We start from the raw sequence: 27029 nt of genomic DNA, 5'->3' as shown, positions 1-27029 counted from the left end.
CTCCTCTTCGGAGGCCATGTGGCATTCCTGAGGGTGGGGGTGGGCGCAGGAAGAAGGTGCCCTCCCGGCTCCGCCCCCTCCGGGCGCGGTGGGCGGGGCGAAGCCCCCAGCCGCTGGCCCGCCCCGCGGGGGGTGGGCGTCGCTCGCCGCGCTCCTCACAAAGTTTGTTTTCTCCCTCCGGGCGGGTGGGGGAGGGCGAGGAGAGAGCGGAGGGGAGGAGAGGGGATCTGACGTCAGGCCGCGAGGTGCTTTCCAGCCGCGAGCTGTCAGGCCGAGTGTCAGGCCCGGCAGGTACGCGGCGCGCTCCCCCGGCGCCTCCCGCCCCCTGCCGGGACGCCCGGGACCGACCCCTAGGCCGCGTGGACGGAAAAGCTGCTGGGAAAAGTCAGTGCGGGGCGCAGGAGGGGGGCAGATGGGGGCGGGGGGCGCGCGGACAACTTGGAAAGTTTCTTTTTCTCGGTCGGGCGGGGGAGGGGGCGTCGTCTAAGCGCGTGCGATTGTGGATGGGTGACCTCGGGTGTGTTTCTGAGTCCCGACTGCGGTGTGCTGACTGGGACCGGTAGGGGGGGGGCTGTTCCAACCCCCCGGAGAAAGTTCGCTCGCGTCCCTTTTGGGGGACCCAACTCCCTAGGAGCCCACCCCGGTAGAGGGCCGCCCCTGCCCTGGGCCGGGGTGAGCGCGCGGGGGGCGGGTTTGTTTGGTTTCAAAAGTGCACGTTGCTAACCGCCGGTAGCCCCCCTACCCCCCGCCGCGGCCGAGCCGGGGAGGGGCCCCCCGAGAGTGACAGCTGCGGGTGGGGGCAGCCGGAAGGTCTCGGAGCTGGGGGGGGCCGGGGAGCCCGCGCGAGTTCCCTTTTCCTTTGGAACAAAGGAAAGTCTGTCTCGGAGGCATCTGTCACTCCCAGGCGGGCCAAGGAAGCGGGGCGCGTGGGGCCGGCGACCCGAAGAAAGTTTGTGTGCGCCGGGTCCCTCGGGCAGGCCGAGCCTGAGCCGAGCCTCCCGCGGGCGAAGCGCGCAGTCTCCGGGGCAGGGGGCGGCCAACATGGAGTCTGGGCGCAGGATTGGGGGGGGCGGTGCGGAGGTGGGAGCCCAGCCCCCTCCCCTCCCCCTCCGGGCCGAGTTCGGAGCACAAAGCCGAGCGCGCAGGCTCGGCCAGCCCCGCGCCCCGAAGAGTCAGGAGCGCTGAGCGGCGGGGTAAGGGGGTGGGAACCAAACTTTTTCCTGCCCCGGGACAGACACGTGAGTTTTCTTTCTTCCAGAGCCCCCGCCCCACCCGGATTGCAGGCCCGCGGGGGAACAGAAGCGCCGAGTCTGACGCGGGGTGGGGGGCTGAGGGGTGCAGGCGCCCCGAGCGCAGGCCGATTGCCCACCGCCCCGGGAGCCATGTGCTCCGACTCGGGTCTGGGCCGCGGGGGAGGCTGCGCGCTTTGTGTGAACTGCTGGGAATGCAGCGTGAGTGCTCGGCCCGGGGGAGTGTCGGGCCGAGCTGGGGAAGTTGTCAGAAAGTTGGCGCGGGAGTGGTTGCAGGTCAGCGTCGTGGAGTGTGTAGGAGGGTGCCCTGGGTGTTATGTCGAGAGGGTGCTACCACAGGCCAGTTAGGGTAAGAACTGACCCTTAGTATGATGTCGTCGGGAGTTGTCCCAGTCTGAGAGATCGTGGGTGGGCGTATATCCAGGAATTGGTTGCGTGGTACCAGTTGTTCGTGCTAGACGTGGGATTTGTAAACTGTGTGTCTGCTGTATTTGTCGGTGAAAGTCCTGGGGGTTCCAGGGGCTGAGCGATGGGTTGGTGCCAGTTATCTGAGTGCTCTTAGAGAGTTGCCTGGCGTGAGGCTGGGTGGGAGCGTGGGGTGTGTGTGTGGGAAGCCTCCTGGATTGGGATTTGTAAACTGTGTCTGCTGTATTTGTCGGTGAATATCATGGCTGGGGTGCAGGACACTGCGGTAGAGAGGTCTGTGTAGACTGAGGGGGTCACCTCCATACGCCACCCACTGGAACCCTGCAGACTGGGACTTGAGTGGCAGCCAGGGTGGAATCTGTACAGATAACCTTGAGTAAACTTCTTACAGCCTGCCAGGGCTGCATCCCTGCCTGAGCTCAGATCCCAACTGCCCTGGCCAGCTAAACCTCAGAAACCTGACCTCAGAAAGCAGCCCGCAGTTGCTGCTCTCTTAGGAGTGGCACCTCTAACCAATGCCTGTCTCACCTCCAGGTGGCCCGGCTGGGAGGGTAGACCCTTCCCTCGAAAGCCTGGCCTAGCCAGCCCGGATATCTGGGCTCAGGCCCAAGTCGAGGAAACAAAACCTGGGAGATGCCAGAGTCTGTTGGCCCAGCCTGCTAGGGAGCTGTTAAAAGGCTGAGGAGGGAGGGGCCTTGAGATTCTGGCATCAGCTTGTCCTGGAACTTTTGGTTTTAAAATGTATATCTCTTTTGCGTGTTCGAACAAGAAGTTTGTCAGGGGGATAAACAACTGAGTTGGATTGTCTAGGGAAACACCTTCCTTCAATTAACAGATGAAGAGGAGGCTCAAGCCCAGAGAGGGAAGGATGCTTGCCCAAGGTCACACGGCCAAGTTGGAGGAACTAGAGCCCAGCCTTGCTTATTTATCTGGATTTTTGAGGCACTGATTCTGGGACCAGGCCAGGGGCTAGATGACAAAGGAGAATGAGAGATAACCAGTAGGGATAACTCAGCATCTCTGCAGGGTATACACAGTAGGTACACAGTAAATATTACATGGATTGCTGTAGGACTGTGGAGATTGATAGGGTTTCCAGACTCCTCACTGGGTCCTGGGAGACCCTGGAAGCAAGATGGGATGGGGGTGGAGGACGGGGCAAGCTCTCTGGGTCTAAACCCTACTTCCATACCATATCCTGGAGGTGAGATTTTTTTTTTTTATATAACAGCTTTATTGAGATATAATTCACATACCATACAACTTACTCTTTTAAAGCAAACCAGTGTTTTTTTTAGTATATTCACAATTATGCAACCATCACCACAATCAATTTTAGAACATTTTTATCACCTAGAAAAGAAACTTCATACCCTTTAGTTATCACTCTTCTATCCCCTCCAGCCCATTCTGGACATTTCATAAAAACGGAATCATATAGTATGTGTTTTTTGTGACTTGCTTCTTTCACTTAGCATAATAGTTGCAAGGTTCATCCATATTGTAGCATGGATCAGAACTTCCTTTTTATGGCTGAATAATATTCTACAGTATTATGGATAGGCCACATTTTGTTTAACCATTCATCTGCTGGAGGACACTTGGGTTGCTTCCACCTTTGACTATTATGAATAATGTTACTATAAACATTTTTGTACAAGGTTTTGTGTGGACGTGGGTTTTCATTTCTCTTCATAGCTTAGCTACCTTAGGAGTGAAATTACTGGGTCACATGGTAACTGTTTAACAGCCAGAGTATCTTGGGTGACTTTCTGAATCTCTCTGGGCCTTGGTTTTTCTCATCTGTAAAATGATGATGATATTAGTGTCTCCCTTACAAGGGCATTTGTGAGGACTGAATGAGATAATAAAGGTGAAATGCTCAGTACAGAGCATGGGAAACAGGCCTCAGTGGTAGCTGTAATTACTTCTAGTCTGGTTCTGCTTATTAATGATCTGCCATTTATTTCAGTAGTTATCTACCGGCCTGATGAAATAGAGGCATTTTGGACCCTTCCTTCTACCTTGCCCAGGGTTTGGTATGGCCTGAGACTTTGAATTTCGATTACCCCGTTTCTGGTGTCCTAGGCTTTAGTAATGATGTGCTGGAAGGCTAGGAAAAGGGTCAGAGGCACAGCATGGTAATAATGTCCTCCTCCCCTTTGTCACCTGTTTTAGGCTTGCCTGAGGTCCAGCGTAGCCCCTAGACACCATGTCAGACAGTGACCTGGGTGAGGATGAAGGCCTCCTCTCCCTGGCAGGCAAGAGGAAGCGCAGAGGGAACCTGCCCAAGGAGTCGGTGAAGATCCTGCGGGACTGGCTGTACCTGCACCGCTACAATGCCTACCCCTCAGAGCAGGAGAAGCTGAGCCTTTCTGGACAGACCAACCTGTCGGTGCTGCAGGTAAGGAGAGGGTAGCAGGAGACCTGGATTCTGGTCCTGTCCCAGCCCTGTCACTGACTCAACTGTGTGGCCTTGGGCTGGTCACTTCCCCTCTCTGGGCCTCAGTTTCTTCGTAGGTTAGATGAGAATACCCACCCTCTCTGCCTCAAGGGAAGACAATTGCATGAAGTCATTGCAGCTAGATTTAGATTTTGGAGAGTTATGAAGAGGCAAGGAATTGTTATTAATGTCTAGGTGTCGTCATTAACACTGGAACTGGGAGAGGGTGAGAAGGCATTGAGTGTCTGGGATTTGGCCTTTAGCCCCAGATTGGTACTTGGATGGCAGTTTGGTTTCACGGGGCAGCTGGTGATCTGCACAGTGGTTAAAAATGAGTTGGAATCACGGTTAAGGAAAGGGCAGAAGTCAGAGGTTCTGGGGTCAAAACCCCATTCTGCCACGCAGGAGTTGTAAACCACATCTTGATTTCCCATCTATAAAGTGGGATTAGACTGCCTGACTGAACCGTTGGGAGGAATAGATTCAGAACTGGATGTGAAAGTGCTCTGTGAACCACGAATGTGAACACGCTCAGAAGGTCATGTTATCCACTTCTGGTCAGAGTGAGAGGTATTACCCCCTTTGAATGGCCCCAGTTGCTGACCTACAGGTGTTTTTGTTCTGTTTTCCTGGTGCTGAGGTGAGACCCCCAGGACTACCGCTGCCTTGCCTCCAGTTGGGCGCTCACCTGCCTGGGAGACACAGAACAGGCCCCCAGCCTACCAAAGGCCCACCCTCTGCCCCGCTGGCGCCCCACGCCTCCCACCCCACCCCCTGCTGCCTCCCCTTCCACCTCTGTTCTTTCCTGGCCCACTACTCCGATCCCTGGCGCCGTCTCTCTTTCCCTTACCCTGCTCCGAACCCCCAACCTCTTCCAGCTGCGTCCCTCTTCCATGAAGCCTCATGGTGAGTATTCGGCCCTCAGAAATCCTGTCACCTGACTTTATACTCGCTGGGCAGTGGCTGATCGGAGTCTGTCTGTGAGAAAGGCTCTAGAGCTACTGACCCTGACTCGGATCCCATCTTCTCCACAAGAGAAAGCCTGGACTTTGGCCAAGTCACTGCCTCCTCTCTGAGCTTCGTGTTTCCTCACCTGAAAAAGGGGGCTGATAGTAGCACTTTCCTAGCACGTAAGGGTTGGGGGGCGGGACTGAGAAGAATTCAAGGCCCACTGTGAGGTGTTTGGCACAGGGTGGGCACTTCTTCTCTCCCTTTCATCCTCATCTCTCCTAGGTCATAGGTCTCGCCTAGCAGTTCCTAGAACCTCACAAGTTTACCGACAAGCGCTGCACTATGCCCAGCTCTATGCGGGGCAGGGTTGGGATCCCAGAGAGGATCCAGACACATTCCTACCCTAGGGAGTGTCTAGTCTGGGATGGGAAAGCAGGGGAAGACCTGGCCACTGATGTTTGCAAAAAGTGATCACCGCTGGGGCAGATGGCAGCAGAGACTCAGGGCAGGGCTTCTGAGCAGGGCTGGAGCCTCAGAAGGCCTCCCAGAAGAGGTGGACTTGAACTCACAGGATGCAGAAGAGCACAGGCCAAAGTCTTGGTGCCTAAGAGCCAGGATTACCTAGATAGCCTCTTTGTTAGTCTTCCTGCCTGCAGCCTAGTTCTTCCTGTCTCTGGGGCCCCTGAACCCCCAGGCCTCCGGGCCTTCTCCCTTGGTTTTTTGACCTCTCTGAGCCTGGCTCACTCTGTTTAAGCATTTTCTCATGAAAGCATTCTCTGATTCCCCCAGCTGTATATTCCAGTGTGCCTCTTAACCTGTGCGACCAAACCACTTCCACACTGTATTGAAATTGCCTTTTATCAGGAACACTGTTTCTCAAGTCTGAATAATGTACTGACTCCTCTTAAAGAAAATCTTTTTCACGGACTTGCTTCCCTCACAATGTAGACTTGAATAATTTTTATCACGTCACTTAAGCATGTACAAACATAAAACTGGGTAAAAAAACCTCTTGCTTTTGTTCTTATACACAACTGTGAAATAACCAAACAGTTTTCCAAAGTAAATAGATGTAAAACGAATGAGATTCCATCTAACTGCATTAATAACAAACGGTGGATGGTGTTTTGTTGACTGCACTACGATGTGTAGTACGACAGAGGCACTGGCTCCGGAGTTGAGCAAACCTGGGTTGCCAGAGGCCACGGCACTCCTACTTGTGATCAAATTGGAAACACAAAACCAAAACATTCTTGTGGGGAACTAGTGGGCCCCTAGGACGGCATATCCCCAGATCCCACTTACAGAAATGTAGGTCTGGGGCTACAGCTAATCCATTTCAGGATTAGCTGCTGGAGACTTCTGAGGAAGGGCCAGCTGGATCCTGGCATCCCCTGGTGGGAGGGGTTCCACGGGTGGCCACCCTGTTCTAGAGGCATGCTGAGAGTTAAGGAGCAGTGGGGGGACTTCCCTGGTGGTCCAGTGGTTAAGACTCCGCATGGGTTTGATCCCTGGTCTGGTCAGGGAACTAAGATCCCACCTGCTACGCAGTGTGGCCAAAAAAAAAAGGAGCAGTGGGGGCCATCTAGTACTCCTTGATGGAAACTGTACCATGAGTCCCAAGCAGCGCCAGCCATACATTCGTGCTTGAAGGTCTCACAGGCACCCCAGATTTCCTGACTGATAACAGGTAACTTCTCCAAGCTGGGTCCTTCCCTTTCTAAGGGCTTCCCCTTGATAGCCCTTTCTCAGCTCCTTTGGTCTCACCAATTCCTACACGTTTACCCCTTAAATATTTCCGGAATATAGCTTCTTTCCTACCCTAGTCCAACCTATCATCGTCTGATCACGTGTCACTCCCCTACTTAAAACCCTTCAGTGGCTCCTGCCAACCTATTGACGACATCATCTTTCCCAATCTGTGTAGCGGGCCTCATCCCTGGCCCCCCATATTCCTGCCACACTGATAGATACCCCACACCACTTTGCTCCCACCCCTGACTAGGGAGACTCCTGACCCCTAGAGGAGCTCTGTGTTCCCACAGCACCGGGACTGGGTCAGCATTTGGACTTGACTGATGGCTTTTTAGAACACACTAAACTCCAGAGGCCTAGACTTATTTATCACTACATCCTCAGTGTTAGCTCAATGCCAGGTATCTGGTAGGTGCTCAGTAAATAATTGTTGAAGTGACAAAATGAAGGTAAAAGTGCTAGAGGGAATTCCCTGGTGGTCCAGTGGTTAGGACCCTGAGCTTTCACCGCCGAGGGCCCTGGGTTCAATCCCTGGTCGTGGAACTAAGATCCCGCAAGCCAAGCGGCGGGCCCAAAATTAAAAAAAAAAAAGTGTTGGAAATGTCAATAGGCAGGACCTCAGAAATAAAGGAAACGTAGTGGCTCCTCAATCTGGAAAAGCTGGTTTAAGTCAGTCCCTGGAGGCATCTCTTTTTCCTGTATTTAATTTTTTAAATTTCCATTGTTTATTAGGAACGTTTGCAGATAACCGCAAAAGTAAGAGAATATTATAACGCACCCCTGGCACCAATCACCTGGCTCCAGCAAGCATCAACATTTTGCCAAGTTTGTTTTCTCTCTCCCTGGGGACCTCCCTTTTGATTGTCTCCTTTAACCGGCCCAGGAGCAATCTCATTAGCAAGTCAATGAGTTATTTAACTAACTGGTTAGCTGGTACTTGCCCTGGGCGAGGCAGTTGGGAGGGTAAAACCAAAAAGTCATTTGTGAAGGATTTTCACAGGTCCCAGTGACACCCTGTAAGCCCACTTTATTGCTGTGGTTTCTGTTCTAAGGGGCTGCCAGTTGGGCAGGGGAGGTAAGCGTGGCGGGGAGGGTTCGTGCCCATTCCTTCTCTGTGTAATATTGATTGGGGGTGTGCTCTGTGCCAGACCCAGTGCTGTGTGCTGGGAACACAACAGTAGAACCGGCACTGTCCCCCCTGGGGGAGGGAAGACATTGAAAGGACTGAGAATTCAGTGTACTTAATTACCCGTGTGTGTCAGCTGAGCTGCCCTGGTAGGCAAGGCTTCTCCGGAAGCTGTATATGAATGGAATCCTGACAGACTTGAAGGATTGGGGAGGTGAGGGGCAGCAGTCCCTCTGGTACTTGTACTGGGCAAGAAAGGAGCCTGGTGCAGAAGCTGTAGTGGCCTGCTGTGTGGTGAGGGGGTGGCTTGGCCCTGCCCTCAGTGAACTTTTATCTCTCGAAGCTGCTCTCCTTACTCTGGCTCCAAAGATAGCTGCCTCCCGATTCTTCCTCCTGGTAACCACTGTCTCCCCACCTTAAGGCCTTTCATTTGTATATTTTTTGAGCTTTTGTGTAAGCTTTTTTGCTTAAGTAAAGGGTTTGGCCCACAAGGACAAGTTAAACCAGTGGGTTAAACCATTGGTTCCTAAGTTTGGGTGGCAGGACTCTGGGGAGCTTGTTTAAAAACACATTCCTGATTCCACCCATCCCTCTCCCCTGCCCCCCATCTATAAAGCAGATGAGAAGTAGCAGTTTTTTAAAATCACCCTCAAGGTTATTCTAATACAGCCAGCAGCCTTTAGGAGCACCTGCATACAGGTGGTCACAACACAGATTGAGGGACCGTGATGTTTGGGAAAGGTCTCTCCATGCCCTCACTCTCTCCCCTCTTTTGCTTCTGTCTTTCACAGTTGAAAAGACATTACAATTAAAGCACTTGTGTCGCCTTCAAAAGCCCTGCTCTGGTCCTCATGGCCTTTATCTGCTCCCTAGTGCCCCTCCCACTCCCATTTGCCACAGTGATTCCTCCCGTGTCCTTCATCTCAGCCACTGATTTAAAAAAAAGAAAATACTGACAGGGCAGCAGCCTTTCAGATAGGGCCCTGTTTTATGGTAGAGACAGGCTTTCAGGCACCCAGCCTGTGTTTTGCCATATCAATCACAGAATTCACCTTGGCATTCTCCTACCCCCTCCCCAAGGACCTTGAATTGGGGCAAGTCACATGCTTTTTTCCTGACTTAGGCGTGGGTCAGGCTGCTGGAAGGGGCTACAGAAAATCCGCAGAGCCCATTATCACAGCTGGCACTGGTGGTGCACTTGGGCCTTGTGCCCTTGCCCGGCTGCCCTCAGCTGTGCATTTCTATCGGATGAGAAGACAAAACAGACAGTAAGTAGGCTGCCAAGTTTTCTGTGGACCAGGGTGAGCACATGGGGGGGGTGTTTTTCTGCTGTTCTCAGAATTAGAAGCCAAAATGGGAGGTGCAGCTAGAGGCTAAGTGCCCACGCATCTGCTAGTAAATGCCAGGCTCCCCTCCCCAAGACTGCTCTCAACAAAAGCACTGGTCCCTACTCCTCTTGACCCAGGTCACGTTTCCCCTGCATCCTGGGCTGAGCTGGAGAGGTGTAGTGGTCTCCTGTAGCGCAGGTAGCCAAGGAGGCAGCTGCAGGATGGAGAGATGAAAGCATCTGAGCAAGGAGAAAAGGCCTCAGGCTGACTCTCCTCTGTCTTTTTTTTTTTTTTAATTTATTTTATTTATATTTATTTTTGGCTGTGTTGGGTCTCCGTTGCTGCGTGCAGGCTTTCTCTAGTGGTGGAGAGCAGGGGCTACTCTTCGTTGCCGTGCACGGGCTTCTCACTGCGATGGCTTCTCGTTGCAGAGCACGGGCTCTAGGCAAGCGGGCTTCACGGGCTTCTCACTGCAATGGCTTCTCTTGTTGCAGAGCACGGGCTCTAGGCAAGCAGGCTTCAGTAGTTGTGGCTCGCAGGCTCAGTAGTTGTGGCACACGGGCTTAGTTGCTCCGCAGCATGTGGGATCTTCCCAGACCAGGGCTTGAACCTGTGTCCCCTGCATTGGCAGACAGATTCTTAACCACTGCGCCACCAGGGAAGCCCTCTCCTCCGTCTTTTATCTTCACCTGACAGTGGTAGTTGCCTGGAATCAGGCTGTCTGGATCACATCCTAGCCTTTGCCCTTGTGACCTTGAGCAAGTTACTGAATCTCTCTGATCAGGGCCTCTGTTTCTTCAGTGGTTCAAATAAAATGGAGATCATCACAGAACCTGTCTCATAGGCTGTTGAAGATTAAATGAGTTAGTTAGATGGGAAATGTTCAGAACAGCACCTGATATGTTTTGTGTTCAGCAAGAGTCTGCTTTTAGGATTATGGTGATGCCTTGCAGCTATCCATTTTGTTCCTCTGTTGGTAAGACAGCAGACCAGAATGAGAACAGCAGCAGGAGACCTGAGTTTGAATCCCAGCTCTGCACTCGGAGGCTGTGTGACTTTGGGCAGGTTCTCTCATCTCTGAGTTCCAGGTCTCTCTGTAGTACTTTGGGGACACTGCTTACTACCGTCCAGGCTTTCATGCAAATTAAACATAATGCAAGTGAGATGGTTGGCGTGATACCTTGTGTCAAAGATCCTTAGTTCCTTCGTCCACTCAGCTGTTCAGTCTTACTTCTCCCTTGGGGCTCCCCTGCAACTCCAGCCAAGATTGGAGTGAGCAGCTCAAAAAGTGTCAGCTGATGCCTGCTGTCGTGTGTGTGTGTGTGTGTGTGTGTGTGTGTGTGTGTGTGCGCGCGTGCGCACGCGCGCACACTCAGTTGTACTGAGAGGACCAGAGAGGTAAAGCGGGGTAAATGAGAACCCCAGAGGCAGGGTCCTTCCAGGCTGGAATGGAAAGGGAGAGAAGCCACAGGAAGGCTCTGGCTCTGCCCTGCCCATGAGCTTTCCCAGCCTGACAGGACCTGGAGCCTGGTGCTCTCCTTGGGTCACCTGTGGAACAGGTACAGCTGCAGGCTGCTGGGCAAGGAGCCATGCCAACTCCAGGCGCCCGCTCTTATCATAGGTGGCCATCCGTTTGGCTGGGTAGTGGTACTCAAGGCCTTGCCCAGGTGTCAGCTAAGGAAGGTGATAGGCAGGGGTAGAAACTGGTATGGGAGCCCTGAGGAGAGTGGGGCCTTTGATCCAGTCACCCATTAGAGGAATGTTAGGCATTGCCGCAGCCCACACAGTTCCTGGCATCTCAGCACAGGAGAGGTGTGGGGGAGGGGTTCCTGTCATTTCTTCCCCTACAGCAGCTGCTACATGCTCTGTAAGTTTCTGTTGATGAACTAAGAGGAGAGAAAAGACAGGACCAGGAGAAGGACGTACAGTGTGAAAACTAGCTTAGGCCACTGTTTAGGCCCCTTTGGTGGTTAACCATGGTGTTCTGGCCTCGTGGGATCAGCCCTGCCTGCTTCTGTCTGTTCCTTAAACCAAACCCTTTCCTGCCTCAGGACCTTGACATTTGCTGTTCCCTCTGTCTAGAACACTCTTCCCTCAGCTTTCTGTGTGGCTGGCTCTTTCTTATCTGTTAGGTCTCAGCCTTCCCAGACCCCTTATCTACGGAGGTCTCTCTTATCTTTATATACTACCTTTTTATTCCTGTCTGTTTCCTTCCTGGCACTTCTTGTTGCTGTAGTGATGTTCGTTCATTGCCAGTCTCCACAACTAGATGGACTATAAGCTCCACAAGGCAGAGTGCGTATCTGTTTAATTCACAGAAGCATCCTCAGCACCGAGAACTGGCCTGGCACATAGCAAGCATCAATAAATATTATTTGAGTGAGCACGAAGCCCTGAAAGGGAGAGCAACAGGAAGGTGAGAAGTTCTAACTTGACCATTCTAGTGAGTAAAATAAGCTGGGCTCTGGGGTCCTGTGATAGCCTGAGAGAAAGATTCAGAGAGTAGGGGTTCTCGTTCCTCCAGATCCAAAGGTCCAGGCTTGGGGATCCTTGGCTAGAGGTAGAATCCTGCCTGACTTCTCCAGGCTCAGCTTTATATATGTTCATCAGTAAAATGGGAGCTGATCAAACTCATAGGGCTGATAAAACTGTTGGAAGAAAATTGCATAGATGTACAGTGCTGAGTAAACGGCAGCTATTGGTAAACGCTTCTCAACAAAGGCTCCCAGAAAGATGCCGAGATGTGTGGAGGCATGCCATGCCACAGACAGGCCTCATCACCAACACACTCTCACAGTTTCTGTTTCTTCTCTCCAGCTACTTTTGTGTTAGCAAGAAAGTGATTAGGCAACTTTCCGCCTGTGGCAGCTCCTTCAGTGGAGGGCAAGAGGGAGAAGGACATGGAAAAAATGATAAGGGGTTGTATTTGCCTCTTTAGGGAAAAACTGGTTTTGTATTTATGAGCTTACACCAGCCAGGCAGCTAAGAAACTGTTTTCTAGTCTAATCCATAACTTTTAAAATAATGCCCAGGTGAGCTTGTTACGGGATTGGTCTTGTCACATCTCCAGGCTGTTAGGAGTAAATGAAAGGAAAGAGGGTGTAAGTGGCTGATCTTTTAGCTGATCAGTAATGATGCCACGATTAGGTGCCATCTCCTCTGGGGTGTGCAGAAACTATTCACACTCTTCCTGAACAGTTATCTACCCTCATGGTGTCATTCATTCAAGTATGAAAAGAAACTGCCAGGCCCTACAGCAGCTGTGGGTGAGGAGAGATGTGTTTTGAAACCATTTCCTCTGCCTCAGCCCAATCCCTAATATCTTAGATCAGCCAAGACTTAGAATAGTAGGCATTCTCCAGGTAGAGAAGAGGGTGTTCCAGAAAGAAGGAATGTGATGTGCAAAAGGCATGGAGTTTTGTTTTTTGTTTTTTAAAGCACAGGGCCTCAGTGAGGGCTGGTGAGCAATTTCACATGAAGAAGAATACAGGGGCTTCCCTGGTGGCACAGTGGTTAAGAATCCGCCTGCCAGTGCAGGGCGACATGGGTTCAAGCCCTGGTCCGGGAAGATCCCACATGCCGCGGAGCAACTAAGCCTGTGCTCCGCAACTACTGAGCCTGTGCTTTAGAGCACACAAGCCACAACTACTGAGCCCACGCGCCGCAAGTACTGAAGCCCACGCGCCTAGAGCCCATGTTCCGCAACGAGAAGCCACTGCAATGAGAAGCCCACGCGCAGCAACGAAGACCCAACGCAGCCAAAAATAAATAAATTTTTTTTTTTTTTTTTAAAAGGAGAATACAAGGGCTGGAAAGATAGGCTACGAACAGGGGAGGCTTTTAACACCCAGGCCCAAGAGTCTGGAGTTGTTCCTATAGGCAGTAGGAGACAAATGGCAGTTTTCTAGAACAGGAGTAACAGTACTGCATTTTAGAAAGTGAGTGACAACCAGTGACGAGGCTGGATTGGAGAGCTGTGAATCTGGAGGCTATTATAAAGGGTCCAGACAAATATAGGATGGGTGCTAGATATGCCTTGGTTTTGCAGCAGACCACTTAACAGTAAGAAATGTCATGCCTCAGGCATAGGCCCAAGAGGATTGATCTAAACAATCAGCTGGACAGGAATGGGGTCACGGTTAATGGTAGCTTTCTCAGCAGCATGTAGGAAAAAAGGATTTAAGGATGTTGGTTGAATGCACATTCAACCACTGACCTTGGTTTTGCTTGGAAACAGTAACTTTTCTTCTACCTGAGAGTCCCTTAGTGTCTTTGTGGCTCTTTCCCTGGCATACAGCAAGACTCTATTCTAGAATCTTAGGAGTGAACGACCCTTGGCTCCATCCCCTCTCCTCTCACACACCCATATCCAACTGGGCACCAGGTCATTTCCAGTCTCCCAGACAGATCAAACGTTTGTCATCTTCTCATCACCTCCCTTAACCTAACTTGAACTACTAACCTTGCACTCTGCTTCCACTCGGTTCTCCACATAGCATTTTTAGCATCCTTTGCCTAAAACCCTCCTGCGGCTCCCCATCGTCCTTAGAGTAAAGAACCAAATCCCCACCATGAGAGGTAACCTCTAGTTACCACTCTGAGCTCCATCCAGACAGGACTTCCTTCTCTGAGCTCCTCATAGGCACTTTTCAGGTGTTGATCCTTCTCAATCGAATGCTCTTCTCCCCTCTGGCCTCCCACCTAACCTACTGCTTACCCTTCAGATCTCAATTTGCAAGCCGTTTCCTCAGAGAATACTACCCCGAGTCCACGAAGACTGGATTGGGTCTTCCCATTACTGTGTCCAACAGCACCGACGTACCTTCCCTTCATTGGCTGGATCACAGTTGCAGTTTATTTTCATTTACATGATTTCTTCTTTAACTCTCTCTGCCCAACATAAATCTCTCTGAGGGCTGCGATTGTGCCTGAATCGTTTGCTGCTGTGTTTCTGGGGCCAGGAACGCAGGTGCTTTGCAGCCGGTTCTGAGAGAGTAAACTGATCACAGTCTCTCACACTCATTCTCATTCCAGATTTGTAACTGGTTCATCAACGCCCGGCGGCGGCTTCTCCCAGACATGCTTCGGAAGGACGGCAAAGACCCCAACCAGTACACCATTTCCCGCCGCGGGGGCAAGGCCTCCGATGTGGCCCTCCCCCGAGGCGGCAGCCCCTCGGTGCTGGCTGTGTCTGTGCCGGCCCCCACCAATGTGCTCTCCTTGTCCGTGTGCTCCATGCCGCTCCACTCAGGCCAGGGAGACAAGCCGGCAGCCACCTTCCCACAAGGCGAGCTGGAGCCCCCCAAGCCCCTGGTGACCCCTGGTAGCACACTCACCCTGCTGACCAGGGCTGAAGCTGGAAGCCCCACGGGTGGACTCTTCAACACACCACCGCCCACACCCCCGGAGCAGGACAAGGAGGACTTCAGCAGCTTCCAGCTGCTGGTGGAGGTGGCGCTCCAGAGGGCAGCTGAGATGGAGCTCCAGAAGCAGCAGGACCCGTCACCCCCATTGCTGCGCACTCCCATTTCTTTCGTCTCTGAAAACCCCAAGTAGGCATCTGCCAACAGGGGTGCTCGAGGCTCGAGCCAGCTGTCCTGGGTTTCCGTTTTGGTTCCCCTTCCTACAGAGGGTTTTCTTTGGATCACTGCCAAACATCGGGATCATCTCCTCTGTCCAGAGGTCTTCAGCAGGAAGACGCCCGCTGGTGTCACTGCACTGTGATGGGACCTCTCCTCTGCTGACTCTGCCGTTTCTCCAGGCCTCCTCAGTGATGAGACCAAGAGACTGGAGACAGGCATGGTGCTGCTGCTGCAGAGAATCCCCGGGGCCCCTTTGTTCCCACCTGCTTTCCTGGGCTGGGCACCGGAAACCTGCCAAGTTCACTCACACCTGTGCTGGGTCCCAGTTGCCCCCTGACAGGGCCTCTTTTTGTTAAGTGTGGACATTCCAGGTTCATAAGTGTGAACAGAAGAAAAGAGGAGCCCAGCAGATGTAACAGAACCGACTCCGGTTGAATGTTTAGGTTTTTGCTAAACTTTGTGTTTATTTTTCCCTCTTTGCTGTGGTTTGCATTAACAGGAGTAGTTAGCCCAGGTGTGGGGAATGAGAGTGCATTGCTTGATGGAGTCTGATGAACTGAGAATAATCCACCACTGCAACTGGTGATTGTTTTTACAAGGAAGGAGTATTTTCATTTGGGGGACCAGCTAAATCTCTGCAAAATTCCAAATGGTTGTTTTATTGTTGGTTTGGTTTACCAAAAAAAAAAAAGGCAGAAAAAACTTTTATGGGCTTTGACTTTTCTGCATCATGCACAGAAGGGAGAAGGGGATAAAGCCACAGCCAGAGAGAGGGTCCAACAGAAATCTGACCAAACCTTCTAGGTGCAGAGCAGAGAAGGATGATAGAGAGAGGTGTTTTTCTGGTTGGTTGGTGGTTGTTTTTACTGTATTGTGGGGGAGGGGAGGGGGAGGTAAGCTAGGCTGAGCAGTGGGGTGGTGTTTTTTTCTCTTTCATGTTTTCCCCTTCTTTATCTTTGAAAGCTTCACCCCGCAGCCTGAGTTCTGAATTCCTTCTAGGAACTTGGCTTAGTGGGGCCAGAATGTCAGAAGCTCCCTGTTGCTCCTACTTGGAGAGAAGTGAGCCATCTAGTGGTCAGGAAGGCCTTTTAGCTGATCCAGACGGGCAGCTTCTCCCATGATGGTGGCCGGAAACTGTGCCTGGAGGAAACATGGAATAGTGCCCCCAGCTGCCTGTGGAACTGCCCCGGGAGGAGGCTGGGGCTGGGAATCGGTCACGAAGCCTGTTCGCTGTGAGTGTCTTTCTGTTGCACCTCTCTTTAAATTGGAGTTGCAGAAGCCCCTGCCCTGAACTTCACAGTGAAACGGATCACACAGTTAGTCTTATTCTCCTCCCGCCCCGCTTTTTTTTTTTCTGCTGTTTCATTGCTGATAGCATTCAACAGCAATATACCCCACCTTTCTAGTATATCCTAAGAAACACTAATCCTAGGTTATTAGCTGAAATATTTTTGTTCTGAATAACATTGTTACTGGGCCAAAAGACAGGTCAGGATCCTCAACCTGTAGTTTCCTGAAGTTGCCATGTTGGGCACAGGGGGAGAGTTCCTGGGTATTGGCTGACTTGGGTGGGCTTGGCTGGGAGAAAGGCAGCAACATGTGTTCTGTGCTTTCCGGATGATCCCTGAAGACTTCAGGGAGGCTCCCCAACTTCTGAGTGGCTTGGCCCACCCATTGCTGTGGGAGTGGGGATTGGTTATTTAAGAGAGGGGGCTTTGCTCTCTTTTAGTGGGCAGGTTTTCTAGGCTCTCTTCTGCCTCCTCCCCTCTCTGTGCCCTCTCCTGCCATGCCCCGGGGGGGATCAGGGACCCTCACCCTCCTGAGGCCCAGCTGGGGAAGAATGATCACGGCAGCTTCAAGATCAGTTGAAGCTGCTGCTTGCCCGGCCTCTTGCACCCCACCCGTGTCTCTGAGCCCAGGTCTGGTGTCACTGTTGCAGGACACTTGCAGCAGGGGACTGTGGAAGCGCGTTGGGCTGGGGTGGGACTTTCCCTCCCACAGTGCACTGAGCAGTGGAGGGTGGTGAGGGGTCAGGGAGCCATGCTGCTGAATTCTGGTTGGCACTCCCCCCTTGTACAAGACGGGGAGGCTGGGGGCAGGGCAGCCTCTGCTTGGTTCGGTTCTGAGGTAACCCTGGAAGCACAGTTATCCCGTTGGATTATTTGAGCAAAAAACTACTGTAAATAACTTTGGTTTTTGTCTTTTGTCAAATAAAGTTTTTTTGTTTTTTGGTTTTGGTTTTGTTTTTCAAAGCAGAAGGATTGATCCACTATGATCCTGGGCCCAGCCTGGAGACAGGACAATTGCTGAGTTCTTACTCTGCCTTACCTCTTTCACCCTCCCTCTAGTAGCTGCCTGTAAGTGTTGTGTACTCTGCGTCCCTATTTCCTGGGCCTCACGAGTATTCCACATCCTCTTCATCACAGTGTGCAGAGGCATATGTATCCCAAGCTGGACCAGTCTTCCCTTGCGTCAGCAGTCAAGCTTTGGGGTTGCTAAGTGGTAAGGGAACTTAGTGAGCTGGTAACTTTGTCCCCCCCTCTCCTAAGGAGGAAGGAGCATGACTACAGTATGAAGCCAGCACAGAAAGAAGCAGAGATGATGATACATGGATACTGTAGACATGTCTGAAACCAGTACCGTCTCTGGACTTCCCTATTATGTAAGCTAGTAAATTCCCCTTTTTGCTTAAGCTACCTGTGGTAGCATTTCTGTTGACATGACTGTACATTGTAATTACAGCCCAAACATTCTCTCTTAACTTTTGTACACACAAACATTCACCAAAAAAAAAAAAAAAAAATGAGAGGGCTTCCCTGGTGGCACAGGGTTTAAGAATCCACCTGCCAATGCAGGGGACACAGGTTCGAGCCCTGGTCCAGGAAGATCCCACATGGCCGGAGAGCAACTAAGCCCATGCGCCACAACTACTGAGCCCGCGTGCCACAACTACTGAAGCCCGCGCGCCCAGAGCCCATGCTCTGCAACGAGAGAAGCCACCACAATGAGAAGCCTGTGCACCGCAATGAAGAGTAGCCCCAGCTCGCCGCAATTACAGAAAGCCCACGTGCAGCAACGAAGACCCAATGCAGCCAAAAATAAAAATAATTTTTTTTTAAAAATGAGATACTCTTCTCATAGGTAAAGAAACTGGGGATTTGTTAAGTTACTTGCCTGAACTTACACAGCCAGTACTAAGTGGAACTAGGATATGAATTCAAGTCTGTCTTGTTTTAAGGTCACCCTGAGGTCTGTCCCCCTCTCTTATATAAACTAGTGATAGGCAGTTCACTGCCTACTGGCATCCAGCTATCTAGCATGGTTTGGGCTAAGCACTAGAAGTTTCCTCCATTGAACCAAATCGGCTTCTTTCTGATTTCTCCCCAGTACCCTGGATGGAGGATATTGAATCTCTCCCACAGGTCACTCTCCTTTAGGAATTTGGAGATGCAGCCTTCTTGCTCAAGTTCCCAGATTAAAGTGCCCCAGCTCCTTTAGCTATTCATCCGGGGTCCTGGTTTTCCCACTTCCCTCCGTCAGTATCCCTCAAGTTGGACACTTGGCCCTGGGGCTTGACAGAACAGGAACATGCTGGAAGGGCTCTTCAAAATAAGAGTGACGCTCATTTTACATCTGGAAAATGAGTACTAATATTCCTCTAAAAGGGGCAGTGATTTGGATGGTTCAGCTGCCTCAGAAGAGATGGCTTCTTACAAATACTTTTCAAAGAACTGAAAATAAAAGTATCTTCTGTATCCAGCTTCAGACTGATGAGCCTTGGAGTGAGCAAGCACTCTAGATAATGAAAGGTGACAGGGACAGTGTGGCTAGGGCCCCTCTCCTCTGAAGCTAGGAATGTTATATAAGGACATCAGCCTGTCCTGTAACACTCTCATTTAGGAAATAGCTTTTTAAAGGCATTTCTGCTCCTTAGTCTGAGTACCTGTGGTTGGGTTGGCTGACTCTCTGTCTATGCCCCTATTCTTCACAAGGGGGCCATGATGATGTTTCAAGTCCTTAGTTATCAATGTGACCTTAGGCCCTGTGTCCAGTAGTAAAGGAAAAAAAGTAAAAGTGGTAATGATGGGTGTGGGGGGTATGCCTTTAGACTGACAGTCAAGGAAGGCCTCTTCCTTTCCACTGTTTTTGAGAGTGGTGATTTCTCCATGGACCCCCAGCCTCACGGACCCCACTGGGAAACTTTTCCCCAACTCAGCCCCATGAATAAAAATCCCTAGGGAGGGCTTCCCTGGTGGCACAGTGGTTAAGAATCTGCCTGCCAATGCAGGGGACACGGGTTCGAGCCCTGGTCCGGGAAGCTCCCACATGCTGTGGAGCAACTAAGCCCGTGTGCCACAGCTACTGAGCCTGTGCTCTAGAGCCTGTGAGCCACAACTACTGAGCCCACGTGCCACAGCTACTGAAGCCTGTGTGCCTAGAGCCCATGCTCCGCAACAAGAGAAGCCACGACAATGAGAAGCCTGTGCACCACAATGAAGAGTAGCACCCGCTCACCGCAACTAGAGAAAGCCCGCGCCCAGCAACGAAGACCCAACACAGCCAAAAATAAATAAATAAATAAATAAATTTATTTATTTAAAAAAAAAAGAAATATAGCAACACTCTGTAATAAGGCATTCATTTATTTTTTTAAAAAAATCCCTAGGGATTCAGGACTCTGGATTATTTATTTATTTATTTATTTATTTATTTATTTAGGCTGTGCTGGGTCTTAGTTGCGGCACACAGGATCTTTAGTTGCGGCATGCGGACTTCTTAGTTGCAGCATGCATGTGGGATCTAGTTCCCCGACCAGGATTGAACCCAGGCCCCCTGCATTGGGAGCGCAGAGTCTTATCCACTGGACCACCAGGGAAGTCCCTGGATTTTAAAACTACACTCTAGGGACTTCCCTGGTGGCACAGTGGTTAAGACTCAGCGCTCCCAATGCTGGGGGAGGGGGCGGGGAGGGTTCAATCCTTGGTCAGGGAACTAGATCCCGCACGCTGCAAAGATGATCCCGTGTGCTGCAACTAAGACCCGGCGCAGCCAAATAAATAAATAAATAAATGTTTTTTAAAAAAATCACTTGCCCAATACCACACAGCTTTTAAGTGGGAGAACTGGAACTAATTACCAGAGAAGTAGTTCTCATGCATCAGGAGAGCTTACAAAAATGCAAATTCCCAGACCTTACCCCCAGAGAGTCCAGGAATCTGCACCGTTCACTGATGCCACAGGAGATTCTCATGCTATTGCTCCAGAGACCTGATCATTTATAATCAGGACACTGACTTATCCCCAGGAAACTGCTGGGTTGGGAAGACAGCACCTCATCTTTCAAAGTTACAAGGTGAGAGGAAGACTACCACCAAGTAGTCCCCCAAGACCATTTGACTTCCCTCGGCTCCTAGGAGTTTATAGTGTCCTGAAGGTCAAGTGTAGCCTTCCTGAGGTTGTCATTTTAATTACATAAGTAGTCAACATTCACTATAGAAAAATTTTAAGTAAAGGTACAGTAGTCCTTTCACTTTCCACAGTTTCAGTTACCCATGGTCAACCTCAGTCCAAAAATATTAACTGGAAAGTTCCAGAAATAAACAGTTCATAAGTTTTAAATTGCATGCTGTTCTGAGTAGCATAATGAAATCTCCCACCCTCAGGGCCGGGAACGTGAATCATCCCTTTGTCCCGCTTATCCATGCTGTATGTGCTCCCCACCCTGCCTATTAGTCACTTAGGAGCCTGCTCTGTTATCAGATCCAGTGTTGCTATACTTCAGTGCTTGTGATCAAGTAACCCTTATTTTACTTAATCATGGCCCCAAAATGCACGAGTAGTGATGCTGGCGATTCAGATATTCTCTTACTGGGCCTAACTTATAAATTAAACTTTATCATAGGTACGTACACATAGGAAAAAACATAGTATACATAGGATTTGGTACTATCCATGGTTTCATGCATCCACTGAGGGTCTTGGAACATGTACCCTGTGGATAAAGGAGGGACTACTGTTAAAGGAGAGGAGTTCAGTATAGTGACTAAGAGCCCAGCCAGCTTTTGGAGACAAATGTATGAAAAACATTTAGTAAAGCTGGGACCTGGTAAGGGCTCAATAATGCTAGTAAAATATTTCTTGTGGGCAAAAAGAAGAGGACCAGCATACAAACTCAGACCTCTACTTCACAACCAGTGCTCTTTCCACAGCTCCTTGGTTTTCCCCCACATGGCTCCTGATTTCTGTGATTCCAGCTATCTCTGTCTGAGGCCACAATCTTACCCCTCAAAGCACACCTTCCTCCAAACCCTGCTACAGGCAGCTGGCAGTGGTATAGGGGCATTCAACTGGAAGGGACACCCTCAGGCCCAAGACGGACATCATACGTTTAACTGGTGCTAAAAAGCCCCAACCTCACAAAGGCAACATTTCTCCTACTTCCAAATCTGTCTCTCCCACTTCCAAATCTGACTCTTCATTAAGTTCTTTTCCATCTTAGACCACCCAAGACGTTTATTTTAACCAGATGGATGCGCTGGGTTTCAGCCAAATTCCCCACTTCCTAAGATAAGGAAAGCTTTGGGTAAAAGGAGAAAGGGAACACGTCTCAGTCCCATGAATACCTTCTCGGCAAGGGCTTTCCAGGCTGCCAGCTTGGCTTTGTCTGCTCCTAGAAAGCTAAGAGGAGGGACACAGATGAGGTTTCAGATGCCTGTTGGACGTCTAACTTTGCTGTGTGACCTTGGGCAGGATCTAAGCACCCTTCCAAATACAACTTTCTGTGACACTCTCCTCTCCTCCCATGTAAACATAAACTTACTGAATCTTGGAGTTAAGAGCAGAGCTTCAAAATATGATACAATATGACATACAAAGAATTAACTTGGGGGGGGGGCCGAGGAATAAAGTTAACTCTGTTTGCAGATATGATCGGATATGTAGAAAACCCTAATGATTCCACACAAAAAACTGTTGAACTAACAAACGGATTCAGCAAAGCTGCAGGATACAAAAATCAGCACGCAAAAAGCAACTCTGTTTCTGCAATGAAAAATCTGAAAAGGAAAATTAGAAAACAATTCCATTTACAATAGCATCGAAAAGAATAAAATACTTAGGAATTAACCAAGGAAGTGAAAGACATATGTCGAAAACTACAAAACATCACTGAATGAAATTAAAGAACGTACAAATAAATAGAAAAACATCTCATGCTCATGGATTAGAAGACTTGATATCATTACTACCAAAGCAATCTACAGACTCACTGCAATCTCTATCAAAATCCCAATAACTTTTTTTTTTTTCAGAAATAGAAAAACTCATTCTAAAATTCATATGGAATCTCTAGGGATCCCCAATAACCAAAACAATCTTGAAAAATAAGAACAAAGTTGGAGGACTCACATTTCCTGATTTCAAAGCTTACTACAAAGCTACAGTAATCAAAAGAGTGGTACTGGCATAAAGACAGACAAACAGATCAATGGAATAAAAGAGACAGCCCTGAAATAAACCCTTGCATATATTGTCAAATGATGGTGCCAAAACCATTCAATGGGGAAAGGAGAGTCTTTAACAAATGGTGCTGGGAAAACTGGATATCCACATGTTAAAAGAATAAAGGTGGACCCTTACCTAACACCATATAAAAAAATTAACTCAAAATGCATCAAAGACCTAAACATAAGAGCTAAAACTATAAAACACTCAGAACGTGGAAAAACTTGATGACATTGGACTTGACAATGATTTCTTGAATGTGGTATCAAAGGCACAGGAAACAACAAAAAAATTAGACAAATTTCACTTCATTAAAATTTAAAACTTTTGTATATTAAAGAACACTATCAACAGAGTAAAAAGGCAACCCACAGAACAGAGAAGGTATTTGCAAATTATATATATGATAAGGGATTCATATCTAGAATATATACAGAACTCCTAAAACTCAACAACAAAAAACCAAAAGACTAGACTCAAAAACAGGTAAAGGTCTGGAATGGACATTTCTCCAAAAGAGATATACAAATGGTCAGCAAGCACGTGAAAAGATGCTCAACATCACCAATCATTAGGGAAATGCAAATCAAAAACAATGAGTTACCACTTCACACGCATTAGGTTGGCTGCTAAAAGAAAAAAAAAAAAACAAAACAGAAAACAAGTGTTGATGAGAATGTGGAGAAATTGGAACTCTTGTGCACTGTTGGAATGTAAAATGGTGAAACTGCTATGGAAAATGGTATGGCTATTCCTCAAAAAATTAAAAACAGTATTATCATATGATCCAGCAATTCCATTCTGGGTATATACCCAAAAGAACTGAAAGCAGAGACATGAACAGATATTTGTACACCCTTGTTAACTGTAGCATTATTCACAATAGCAAAAAGGTGGAAGCAGCCCAAGTGTCCCTTAATAGATGAATGGATAAATAAAATGTATATACCGTGGACATTTAACAAAGCTATTATTCAGCTTTACAAAGGAAGGAAATTCTGACATGCTATGACATAGATGAACCTTGAAGATGGTGTGCTAAGTGAAATAAGCCAATTAGAAAAAGACAACACTGTGATTACAGTCTTATGAGGAACTTAGTCAAATTCAGAGACAGAAAGTAGAATGGTAATTGCCAGGTGCTGAGGGGAGGGGAGAATGGGGAGTTAACAGTTTAATGGGCACCAAGTTTCAGTTTTGTAAGATGAAAGTGTTCTGAAAATGGATAGTAGTGATGGCCACACTACAAAGTAAATGTACTTCACTGTGTCACAGAACTATAGACTTAAAAATAGCAAATTTTGTTACGTATATTTCATAGCAAAATTTTTAATTTTTTTTAAGTTTTAAAAAGGAATTAACTTTTATTATTTTAATAATAAAAGTTTAATAATTAACAATAAATTTATTATTATTTAAATAATAAATTTATTATTTAAATTTATTTAATGATAAAATTATTACAATTTAATAATTATTAATTATTATTATTATTATTATTTATTATGTTTTATTCCAATTTTCTCCATCTTCACTGTCCCCACCAAATTTCACCTGGGTAACTTTAAGTCTTTAAACCAGTCTCCCGGGGCTTCCCTGGTGGCACAGTGGTTATGAATCTGCCTGCCAATGCAAGGGACATGGGTTCGAGCCCTGGTCTGGGAAGATCCCACATGCCGCAGAGCAACGAAGCCCGTGCGCCACAACTACTGAGGCCCGCGCGCCTAGAGCCTGAGCTCCGCAACGAGACGCCACTGCAATAAGCCCGCGCACCACGGCGAAGATAGCGCCCCCCTCGCCGCAACTAGAGAAGGCCCGCGCGCAGTAACAAAGACCCAACGCAGCCAATAAAAAAAGAAAAAAAAAAATCTTATCTATAAACTAGTCTCCCACTGTGATCCAGTCCTTCAAATAGCAGGCAGGGTGATCTTGTCAAGATGTAAACCTGAAAAGTGAAGTGTTCCCTGCTGAAATCCTTTCTGTGGCTTCCTCCACGCTTGGGATAAAAACAAATTCTTCATGGCCATCATCAAACAGACAAGAAATAACAAATACTGGCGTGGTTGTGGAGAAAAGGGAATCCTTGTGCACTGTTGGTGGGATCGTAAATTGGTACAGTCACTGTGGAAAACACTGTAGAGGATCCTTAAAAAATTAAAAATAGAACTACCATACGATCCAGCAATTCCACTTCTGAGAATATACCCAAAGGAAATGAAAACACGAACTCAAAAAGATATCTGCACCCCCATTTTCATAGCAATATTATGTACAATGGCCAAGACATGAAAACAACCTAAGTGTCCATCGATGGATGAATGGATAAAGAAGTTGTGAGATACATACATACACACATACACGAATATTATTCAGCCATAAAAAAGAGAACATCCTACCATTTGCCACATCATGGATGGACCTTGAAGGCATTATGCTAAGTGAAATACGTCAGACAGAGAAAGCCAAATACTGTATGACCTCACTTACATGTGGAATCTTTGAAAAGTATAATAAAAATTTAAAAACTCATAGCAAAAGTGATCAGACTTGTGGTTATCAGAGGCAGAGGGTGAGGGGAGAGGGAAGTGGAGAAAGGTGGTCCAAAGATACAACCTTTCAGTTATAAGATAAATAAGTACTAGGGATGTAACATACAACATGATGACTATAGCTAACACTCTGCCATACAATGTATAGGAAAGTTAGGAGAGTAAATCCTAAGAGTTCTCAGCACAGGAGAATTTTTTTTTTCCTTTTTCATATTCTTCTTTCTTTTCTTTTTATTGTATCTATCTGAGAAGATGGAGGTTAGCTGATCCTACTGTGGTAATCATTTCACAATATATGTAAGTCAAACCATCATGCTGTAGACCTTAAACTTATACAGTGATGTACATCAATTATTTTTCTATACCACTGGAAAAAAATTATTCAGCATGATTCTCCTTGTCCTTCCCCAACTTGTGGCTTTATACCTCACCATTAGCCGACATGGTTTCATCTCCTGGAATGCCCTCTTCCCTTCCCCTCCCTCTCCCTCTTCTTAACTCCTATTCTTCCCTCAGAGTTCAGTCTTCCCTAACCCCCCAGATCAAATTCCCCATTACAAACCTTTGCCACCAGACCCAGCAGACTAAAAACTTACCTCTTCTGTCGTTGACTCCAGGCTAGGTATTTTTCCAACATTCTATGATAGAATGATCTGTCTGTCTCCAGCACTGCATGCCACCTATAAAATAGGCTTTATATCAGTGGTGCACATCCAAACTGGAGTGAGCTGGTTAGGCTTTACCACAGTTTTGCATATGGGAGGGAAACTGGTTCAGAGAAGCGAGGGCTGATAAGAACAAGATCTACGGGAAAGTTAGTACTAAAGTTGTACGTCCATGCCAGGTATATGCCTATCCCACCAGGTCCAGACAAAGTATTGTCTGTTGAAGTGTGTATCATCTTTGGGGTCCAGCCCCACTCAACCTGCTGAAACAGGATCTTGGGATTGGGTTGTGGTAGAAAACAACAGCTATGGTATTCTGAAAAAGTTTCCTAGGAGATGGCATTGTTCACCTAAGGTGGAGAACTACACCTGAATGTTGACAGGTATGCAAAGGATGTTCTGACCTTATTGATATTCCTTAAGACTTCAAGTGTAAGATTAAGAGTGAGGATTTAAAAAAAAAAAAAAAAAAAAGGGCGGATTTTCTTTTTCTTTTTTTTTTTTTTGGCCTCGCTGCCCGGCTTGCAAGATCTTAGTTCCCTGACCAGGGATTGAACCTGGGGCCACAGCAGTGAAAGTGCGCGGGGCCCCAACCACTGGACCGCCAGGGAACTCCCCAGAGTGCAGATTTTGAAGTCAGACAGACCCAGGTAGCCGTCGAGTGATTCTGAGCAAGTTTCTTTGCCTATATAAACCCACCACGTAGGATGATGGGTCTTGCTACATAGCACAGTGCGCATGGCGCCACCTGGAGCGCTTTACTGAAACGCTGATTATGGGCCCCGCCCACAGAATTTCTGATCCAGTATGTCTGGGATGGGGTCTCAGAATCTGACTCTCTAATCAAGTTCCCAGGTGATGCAGCTGCTGCTGGTCCAGAAACACACTTTGTGAACCACTAACCAAGCGCATAGCGAGGACACGATAGATGAATACCCAGATCTTCTGACAGCCAATAAAGTACTCTCGCAACTTTGCTCCCCCGAGGAGTCCTCAGCTGGTTCCAACATGCTATACAGCCTTAGAAAATCATTTCCCCTCTTTGGATCTCAGGGCTCACATTTGTCAAAAGAGGGTGCTAGGCACGAGAAGACTAAGTTATTACAGGAAAGAGTTTACTCTGTGAACAAGGTCCTACGGGACTTGCAGGGTTAGGGGAGAAAACGAGCAAGGGCTAAATCCTGAGGAGCAACTTGGGGCTCCCGGGGAGCAAGGTTTGGGCTCGAAAGGACGCCTCGGGGAAGGTAGCGCCGCGTTCTGCCCCGCTGCTCGACGGGACAAGCTGTGGTGGATTGGACGACGCTCCTGTCCCAACCTCTGCTTTCGCCTCAGCCACCGTTCTTCAGTCTCCGCAGCACCTCCTAGCGCTCGTGTCGCCGTCCCTACCAATATTGTCCCTTCCCTCTCACTCTACCGCGGGGCTGGCGGAAGCGTGCCGTCACTTCCCCGCG

At 48.7% G+C, this 27029-nt stretch overlaps 1 protein-coding gene and 1 long non-coding RNA gene across 7 annotated transcripts; one reads left to right on the top strand and one right to left on the bottom strand.

The window, feature by feature from the left end:
• Positions 1–37: 37 nt before the first annotated feature.
• On the top strand, positions 38–17093 carry TGIF2 (TGFB induced factor homeobox 2). Of its 6 annotated transcripts, none has more exons than XM_082362021.1 (3): positions 38–162; positions 3855–4080; positions 14314–17093. In XM_082362021.1, the coding sequence occupies exons 2-3, from the start codon at positions 3889–3891 to the stop codon at positions 14833–14835; spliced, it is 714 nt and encodes a 237-aa protein (XP_082218147.1). In that variant the 5' UTR covers positions 38–162; positions 3855–3888; the 3' UTR covers positions 14836–17093. The 6 variants fall into 6 exon arrangements, with proteins under 6 accessions (XP_082218147.1, XP_082218146.1, XP_082218145.1 ...); XM_082362020.1 differs by lacking the exon at positions 38–162 and adding an exon at positions 183–291; XM_082362019.1 differs by lacking the exon at positions 38–162 and adding an exon at positions 189–384.
• Positions 15817–26980, bottom strand: LOC309614141. Its single transcript, XR_014236040.1, has 2 exons — positions 21485–26980; positions 15817–20853 (listed from the first exon to the last, which is right to left on the bottom strand). It is a non-coding gene; the product is annotated as an uncharacterized lncRNA (long non-coding RNA).
• Positions 26981–27029: the final 49 nt, after the last annotated feature.

The sequence above is a fragment of the Balaenoptera borealis genome, assembly GCF_965194805.1.
Source record: "Balaenoptera borealis genome assembly, chromosome: 16".
Lineage (NCBI taxonomy): Eukaryota > Metazoa > Chordata > Mammalia > Artiodactyla > Balaenopteridae > Balaenoptera > Balaenoptera borealis.
Note: the sequence above shows the minus strand (reverse complement) of the source record. Positions and strands in the feature narration are given on the sequence as shown.

What these genes read in the sequence shown, in the direction of transcription:
- TGIF2 (XM_082362021.1), top strand. Translation starts at nt 3,889, where the DNA reads ATGTCAGACAGTGACCTGGGTGAGGATGAAGGCCTCCTCTCCCTGGCA. An exon ending in CCAACCTGTCGGTGCTGCAG is followed by an intron (nt 4,081 to 14,313) that starts GTAAGGAGAGGG and finishes TTCTCATTCCAG; the next exon opens with ATTTGTAACTGGTTCATCAA.